General features: G+C 35.4%; 3 protein-coding genes across 3 annotated transcripts in view; 2 read left to right on the forward strand and 1 right to left on the reverse strand.

Moving 5' to 3' along the window:
- The window catches only part of tmem178a (transmembrane protein 178a), an 89,441-nt gene extending 84,593 nt beyond the window's left edge, over nucleotides 1–4,848 (forward strand). Inside the window, exon 5 of the mRNA XM_067431774.1 lies at nucleotides 3,362–4,848. Coding sequence (XP_067287875.1) covers nucleotides 3,362–3,376 — 15 coding nt within the window. The 3' untranslated portion in view covers nucleotides 3,377–4,848. The remainder of the gene's footprint in view (nucleotides 1–3,361) is intronic.
- LOC137058490 (myelin and lymphocyte protein-like) lies at nucleotides 1,662–3,388 on the reverse strand. The gene is made up of 4 exons (XM_067431776.1): nucleotides 3,241–3,388; nucleotides 2,461–2,628; nucleotides 2,221–2,349; nucleotides 1,662–1,909 (listed from the first exon to the last, which is right to left on the reverse strand). The coding sequence occupies exons 1-4, from the start codon at nucleotides 3,328–3,330 to the stop codon at nucleotides 1,835–1,837; spliced, it is 462 nt and encodes a 153-aa protein (XP_067287877.1). The 5' UTR covers nucleotides 3,331–3,388; the 3' UTR covers nucleotides 1,662–1,834.
- A 993-nt stretch (nucleotides 4,849–5,841) lies between the features above and the next one.
- Nucleotides 5,842–8,415, forward strand: pgap4 (post-GPI attachment to proteins GalNAc transferase 4). Its single transcript, XM_067431136.1, has 2 exons — nucleotides 5,842–6,149; nucleotides 6,711–8,415. The coding sequence occupies exon 2, from the start codon at nucleotides 6,863–6,865 to the stop codon at nucleotides 8,051–8,053; it is 1,191 nt and encodes a 396-aa protein (XP_067287237.1). The 5' UTR covers nucleotides 5,842–6,149; nucleotides 6,711–6,862; the 3' UTR covers nucleotides 8,054–8,415.
- Nucleotides 8,416–8,515: the final 100 nt, after the last annotated feature.

Raw genomic sequence — 8,515 nt, forward strand, 5'->3', positions numbered from 1 at the left:
ATCTTCCAGAAACCACTTAAATGTTTACAGATCTTACAAATCTTACATTTAAAGAATTTAAGTTCCTCTAATTTCCCCTAAGCACTTCAAGGTCTCATGGTAATGAAAAGCTGTATCCAGAACCCATGCAAACAGAGTGCTTAAAGGCTCTCACAAGTTCCCCCAAGATCTGTAAAGAATGTCAGTGGTTACACCAGTAACTCTATTATCAGAGAAAGAGTTTTGAGGCACCTTTTGAAGTTCCCTGAGTACCCAACAGGATATTTGATGTACCTTTAATTTTACAGTGTGGTTAAACATTGTCAGGGCTGAAATTAACATCGTTTTATAAAATAATAATAAAAAAATTGTTTAAGGCAATGTTGTTGGCAACTAATTAAAATAATTTGTTACATTTACATTTCGATATGAAGAGGGATTCTTCCTCACCCTAAAAAATGAAAATTTGTGTATTAATGCATGTTGTTCCAAACCCTCCTTTCGTCGTTTCTTTCTTTCAAACAGTGAAAGTAAACAGAGACTTAGACTTTCATTCTTACTATTCTCTTACAGACAAATGAAATTCTTAATAAGACATGAGGGTGTGTTCATTTTTCAGTGAATTATCCAATTGAGCCACTTACAAAAGTAAGAATTTTAACTTAATTTATTAATGTTATTAACAAATGTAATGTGTGCTTGTGCTATATATTAAAACAAATTGTATATTCTATCATCTAATGCAATATCATTCATACATTTTTAAGTGGCTTTTGTGATCTACATAGAAGTAATCATGTCATAGTATAATGCACCTGGACTCCTGGATACTTTTCCCCACCTGTCCTATCCTCATGAATTAAATATTTTGATACAGTTCCCAGACATCACCTTACAGGGTCCAATTGTCCCCTGTTCCAAATGTGTGTGAACTCACACTCCTGTGTCCTGTTACTCATACTTCATTACAGACCCATTAGGAACAGGTTATACCAGTTTAAACAGTTTAAACCAGTTCTGGAAAAATAGATGCATGCTAAGGAACAGAAAGACACACCAAAATACACAGACTACAACACACATGACCAAAAAAAAAAAAAAAAAAAAAACTGAAATGCTGCGATTACATCTACACCTTTACTCTGGTTACAGGTTTGTTTACTCATAACTTATCCATGCCCACATTATTGTGGTGCTCTGCTAAGGCCATACAATCTTAAAAAATAATTGCATGGTATTATATTATATTTCTAAAAAATATACTTTTGGTTCCCCAAAGAATCTTTCAGTTAACCATGTTTTCTTTATTGTAAAGAGCATTTTTATAATCAAAAGAACCAGTTCTGAAATAGAAAGTATGGAGCTCCTAAAGGGGTGGGGGAAAAAAAAGAAGAAAAAAAAATGCAATGCTTTTGTGTTCTCTATTGCAAACGTTTTGCATTCCCAATTAGATATGTTGCGTTCGGTACGGTACATCACACTGGCAACATTTTGTAAAAGCAGGTGATTCATTCCAGAAGATCTTATATTTCAAAGTAAAGTGCATTTATCTGGTTTATAATGAAGCCCTAGATAAGCCCTATAATCCAAAAGATTATTCTCCACAGATCGTTTGTAATCTCCTTTATTAGATATACTGTCATACAGTAATTACAATAATTTATACCTAAGGTGAGACTAGTTTACAAAAGAACACCAGCAAAAAGTGTTTAAAAAAAGTCTGTATACATTTTATAGAAGATCAAAACAAGACTGTACAGTCAATCTATTATCACATGAATTATTACTGATGCATAAATCACATTTGTGTAATAACTTTGCTTAATGATGCCGTTCAAGGTTGTGGGCAGATATTTTAGAAGGATTTCCATCTGATGGCTGAGAAAATGGTGTGGATGAAATACAGAACTGTTGTGAGAAAGGAGAACACCTGAAATTAAAGAAAAAAACTGTCATTATACACTTTATACATTATACACAGATCACAGGAAAAATGTACAGATGCTTCTTTAAAATGACTTTTGCTGGTGTAATCTAATCAAGTTGATTTTATTTTAAGTTATTTGTTAGCACATGAAGCACATTTTAGGTTACCTAAATGAAGTTAAATGTTTAGTAATCTAAATATTCAAGATATTTCAGAACATAATGAATGTTTTGTCATTTTTTTCACAAATTTCATCTTCTTACTGTAGTAGTATTTAACAGGTAACATTTTAGATTTGGGCTAGAGGGACTTACCACGGCAGCAACATCCAGCTTGTAAACAATTATGGTAGTGTCAACATAACTAAAAGCAATGGTTACAAAAGCTAAAAGCACAGAAGCACTGAGATAGATGAGTGTTGCAAATCCATGGTATGCTACATCCTGTGGAGAGAAAATTTTGAAAATGTATATTAAAATAGGAAAACTTCTTTGTGAGTGGAGAGAAAGAGAAGATGGAAAGGCAAATGACAAAGAGAAAGATTATAAACCTACTGCGGTTGCCCAAGAGCTTTTGTTACGATGAGACCCACAGGCAAAGACCATGAGCCATAGGAATGTTGCGATGAAACAGAAAATTGTCACCGTAATCACATACGCCTGGGGATTGTTAGGAATGAGGTATGTAGATGCTACCAGAGACAATACCAGACCGCCAAAGACCTGTGAAATAAACACAATGAAAAATGAGCTTCCAGATAGTTGGACTCTTTGTACAAGAAAATAAAATGCATATTCAAATAGATGAAAAACCCTATTGTTTATGAATTGTTTTAAAATCGATATAAGAGAAAATAATGACATTGAAATGAAATACAATACGTGACATTTATCAGTAATAGTTGGCTTATTAAAATGTTTTGACGATTACAGATTAGCTTATTTTTTATGTATATACGTATTCAATAATGAATCAAGTCACTTTAAATATCTTGTATTTAACAGTATAATCTTTAGATTAACAAAATAATATTTTTATCATTTCATAATTGTTTAAATTTCTGTTAATATTTGTTGTCTTTTTAAATGACTGAAATGATTCAAATAAATGAAGTTCGATTTTCCAGGCTGAACTCTCACAGCTATTGTTGCCAAATGAATAAAAACAGTATACCACTGATCAATAACTTGATCCATTAACAAATATTATATACTGTTTAACATTTAAGTACTTGAATTTACATCAAATAACTAACATATCAGCTCTTTGTTTCAGTGACTTTAATGAAAACATAATATAAAGTTAATTCAAATGAATTAAGTAAATAAACTCACAAGCTCCGGTATGTAGAGGATGTCAGGTATGGTGCAGAATATAGCCCCTCCGCTGGGCAGGTAGCCCATTTGTCCTGTATTGGATGCCATGTGTGCTCACCTGAGTGTCCTCTCTGCACAGGTAAAACCAATGTGAAGAAACACTGAAGATATGCTTTATTAAAGAGGCTGACAGACGCTGGTCGGACCTGTTCATCTTGATGCATTCCATGAAGACCCACCCTGTTTACACCGCTCACCCAAGGGCTGCTGTTTTCTTGCCAGACATTTGTGGGACAAAGTCAACACTTGTTTACAAATTGTTAGAGCAAACGATGCACAATTATTTTAGACAGTGTTGTTGGTTGTTGTCTCTAAAACGACCATGACAACTTTCTTTTCTTTTTTTATGATAGGCCTGCTACAACATACAGATCTTATTCTAATTCTACCAGTACCAGTTTATCAATTCATGGTGGTGATCAATATATGGCAATGCAAAATATGGGAACATAAAGTGAGCAAAATGCATAATTTTAAAACTAAATATTTTTATCTCTACATTTGCCATGTAGCGGTATGTCGAAGACATTGAGAAAAACAAACAAACAAAAAAACAACAACCTTGAAACAGTTTCCCAACAGTATAGGTAATTAAGAAGTCGATCTGGTTATACGGGTGGTTTAGATTTCCTTTGGGGATAGTTCACCTATAAAAACTGGAAAAAACTAGCAAATGCCGGAATGTCTGATTAAGGAACAATGACTCTCTAAGAAAATAAAGGAAATTAACATCTGAACTCATTCATACGTCCCCATCCGAGACAACTTCACACTGAGTGAATAACTTTAATTTACATGCCTTTCCTTTTACTGCCTCTTCCACCCATCCCTCCAACAGAATTCACACAAAATCTATATGGTTTAATGCAAATTCTAATTATACAGTATTATACATGTTTGATATCATTTGAAATGTCTCAGTGTGACTGGTACAAAGGTCTCATCCCCAGAGAAGTAAACAAAAAAGTAATAAAGGTTTTCAGAGTTTAAAGATATTTTGCTGAATGTGTGTTGGGCGTGTCTCCAGTTCGGGCCAAATGTTCTCTACCTTCTGCTGTCAGGCTAAACAGGTCTATAGGACTTGATTAATGAAAATTTCCATTGTGAACTCATGTTTACATATGAAAGAGTTTTGCATCTTACTCTGGGTATTTCAAGAGATGTTGCAAAGTGATCTGGGCTCGAATCTTTGTATGGGTCTCCAGATTTTTTCAGAAGTCAGGTATCCAAATTTTATTTTGTACTTCAGAGTATTTGATGTTATGTATAGATTATCTTTGAACTGATTATGTAATTGGCGTCATACATTTACCCGACTGTTACTAAATTGTTACATTTTAATTTATTCTGACTTCCTCTGGAATTATTAACTATCTCTAGTATAATTTGAATGGTTATAATTTCAACAGTGTTAAACAGAATAATTAAATGTGTGGTTAACTATTGGCATTTAACCTAAATACGTTGGTCATAATAAAATGAAGTCAGATAAAAGATGAACTGGAATAAAATCCCTTTGCCCAGCTGAAAAGATCAAATGCGCAAGAGACCTTCACCCACCAATCGTAAGCCTCCATTGGGACGATTGGGCAAAATGTGTCATCATTTACTCACCCTCAAGTTGTTCTAACCAAACTTGATGGGGTCCATTGACTGCCATATATAGAGGAAAATACTATGGAAGTCAATGGGGTCCATCAACTGTTTGATTACCCATATCCTTAAAAATATCTTATTTTGTGTTCAGCCGAAAAAAAATATTTAATACTGGTTTGGGACAATTTTAAGGGTGACTTAATGACGATGGATTTTTAATTTTGGGGGTAGCCTAAAACTATCCCTTTAATTTGAGTCTGACTCAGGATTCAGTTTTATAGACTTTTTTGAGTGAATGAGATATTTCTGATGACTGAGATATTTCTAGGATTTTTACAATCCCAGTGAGGCTTAATTTATTGCAGTGTCGTATTTTATTATCAGTTGGTTATCAGGAAAATTCCAGGCTTTAGTATGTTTTATGTTGTAGTATGTACATATGTATGTAGGCTAATATGTGCAAACTTAAAGTGTCAAACTTTACCTGTAAGCTTGAAAGTTAAGTTGGTCATTTCTATTACTTATGTAGTTAGCCTATTTATTGAGATGTTAATGTTCCACTGCGATGATGTTAGCCAAATGAAAATATTTTCAGACTGACAAACACGACTGTAACTTACATTTGATGATCTGCTGATATTTGGGCTACAGGATATGTAACGTTACCTGGTCCCCTACCTATTGCACAGCGCACTTCCCACTTTTTATTTTCGTAGTACTACCACGAATCACATTCTCATACCAGAAATATCATTTTTTCCTTAATATTCATCCTGCCTTATGCAATAGATGATTTACTAGGCTACTGTCTGTTACCTCACACTCCCATCTAGTGTTTTGGTGTGATGATTACAGCACTTGAAGGAGTTATCATGTGCTTTCTGTTACTTTACTCAGCGCTGGTTACGATGAACCAATCACGGGAATTTTTTGAGATCTAGTAACAGTTATTTAAATACAAAAAATAAACGCCCTGAATGCGAATTTAATAAATAGAAGATTTCGCGTCATGAACCATCACGTGCGGCCTGTATGCATTCGCAATTAAATGCGAAAAAAATCAAATTGCGCATTGATTTCACTTCGCTGCGAAATCAATGCGCAATTTGTCCATGTTTTACAGTAACGTCGCAATGGATACGTGGACCTATTTTGACGCGCGTAGCAGCACGTAATACGGTCGTACAGAGTTATGTTTGACCTGCTCTTTGGTCTCGGGCTGCTGCAGCTGTCGTCTAGTCGTTGGGTGCTAAACATTCACGTTCTGAGAGGTAGAAATTCTGAAATAGTTTATATTCTTGGTTCCATCTCTTAAATATTTAACTTGACGGTTCGTTTACAGACTGATAAATAGATTCTTCCGGGTTTGTTCTATTGTTATAATACGCTGATTCATATTGTTTATTATGCTTTCTACAGCGCAAACTGTCTCTCTTCCTAGCTTTTTTCACATAAAGAAGGGTCGAATTCCTGAAAAGGGTGGCGTTTGAGTGTCGCAAGATTGTTTGTTCATATGAAAATAGGACTAACTTTTATTAGATGTTAAAAAATTGTATAACATCAAAAGGTCAAGTACGTTACATGCAGCAAGTGTATTGTCTGTACTGTACATAATATTTTTACTTAATATTTAGACTATTATTATTGAATAATAAATATGTTTTGGCAGAATATATATATAAAAAAACCTAAAGGGGTGATATGTTAAGTGTATACTTTAATTTACCTAATAAAACATCTTTTCAAAATTGAATGTAAGGAATGACCCATGTTTAATTTTTATTTACAACAAAAATACGAGTATGACTCTCATATATCTCTCTTGTCTATAGATTCAAGTTGGAAATATCTCTGAAGTTTATAATCTCATATCCTCGAGTCCTTCCGGTAATTTTTATCTGGATCCTCCATCTTTGCAACATATCCATCACATTTGCACTGAACTGTCACAGAAGTAAATTGTGACCAGTTTAAACAGACACAGATGCCTCGATGGAGGACTTGTACCAGCAAGCACTTTCGTTGGTCAAGCCCAGTAGCTCAAGGGGTGACTTTGTGTGTTTTAACCTTTGGAGTGATATTGCCAGTATGCTGCCATCATCTACTTTACTCACGTTATTTTTTAAAGAAAGTCTATCTTGATTCTCTAAGTGATGCATCACTACAAAACAGCTATGACAGGGGTCAGGAGGCCCTACATTTCTGGGAGAATGCTGCTTCTACGAAAAGCATGAAGGATCCATTGGAAACTGTTGCTAAGAACCCCTATCTCCTGGTCACCATAGTGACATCCAGAAGAATAGAAGGAAGGGACTATCACTACCTATTACAGGTGGCACAACGGCTCAAATCGCTCCTTTCGACATGTGGCGATAAACCATGTGCCGAAGTCATGCTCTGTGATGTCGAAAGTGGTCCCACTTTGAACGAGGACGCTTTGCTTCTGGAGAAACAGTTCCTGGTTGTTAGGCGTTCACCAGAAGAGAAATGGAATCACAAAGAGGTGGCCAACATCTTCGAGAAGGAGAAAAGAGATTACGTTCACTGCCTGCGGAAAGGATGGGACCTGATGCAGCCAAAAAACGTTGTTGTACTGGAGGATGATGCACTTCCGATGACTGATTTCTTTCTGTTGATTAAAGACTTGCTCTCACGGAAATTTGCCCTCAATACTTTATACATAAAGCTGTACCACCCGGAACGTCTGCAGGGATACTGGAACCCGGAGCCGTATCGCATTCTAGAATGGCTGGGTCTCGGCCTGTTTGGGGCTACAATCCTTCTCCTCTTGTCAACTCTCTGTACACCTCTTTCTTTTACCTTTACACCTCGTCATCTTCTCTTTCTAACTCTCTACATAATGGCCGTGGCTGAGCTGGCAGGGAGGCACTATCTGCTGGAGATCAGAAGGCTCTCACCCCAGCTGTATGCTGTGTCTCCTGCCACTGAATGCTGCACCCCTGCTATGCTGTACCCAGGCAATGCCTCCATCCGAGCCGCCGAATACCTGGACAAGGCTGTCTGTGCTCAGGGTAATGCGAAAGACATGGTGCTGTACAAAATAGCCAGGTCTACGCCAGGTGAAAAGGCACACAGCGTTGAACCCAATCTCATCAAGCATATCGGAGCTTACTCCTCCGTCAGGACAAACCCTATTCAACCAAGATTAATTTGACATCATAATTTTTCCTTTCTTACAGAGGTTGAATAAGAACCATTTTAGGTACTGTTTTTAAATAAAAGTTTACATTTTGTGGCTGAAAGATTAATCTTTTATGAAATCGCAACTGTCCATTTGTATACGACAATGTCACGATGCTTGTCTTTTAAACTATTGTTAATCAACATTTGTCATTTTAGCACCAAAAGGGAATTCATAAGGTTATGGAAGTATATTTATATTATACAAATTAATGCTAAATGTGCACACTAAAAACACAATTTTAATCAGTTTAAATTATATATATATATTTATATTTTTTCTTTATGGAATTATCATGTTTACATAGATTTGTATTGATCTTTCACTCTATGGCGTTTATAGGAACACTTTTGGTAAAATATAATAAATATTATATAAAGTTTTACAGTCGTTGTTTTCTTTTCTTTTTTTCTTGTGGTACAGGCTCTTTCACTG

The sequence above is a fragment of the Pseudorasbora parva genome, chromosome 22 (assembly GCF_024679245.1).
Source record: "Pseudorasbora parva isolate DD20220531a chromosome 22, ASM2467924v1, whole genome shotgun sequence".
Classification (NCBI taxonomy): Eukaryota; Metazoa; Chordata; class Actinopteri; order Cypriniformes; family Gobionidae; genus Pseudorasbora; species Pseudorasbora parva.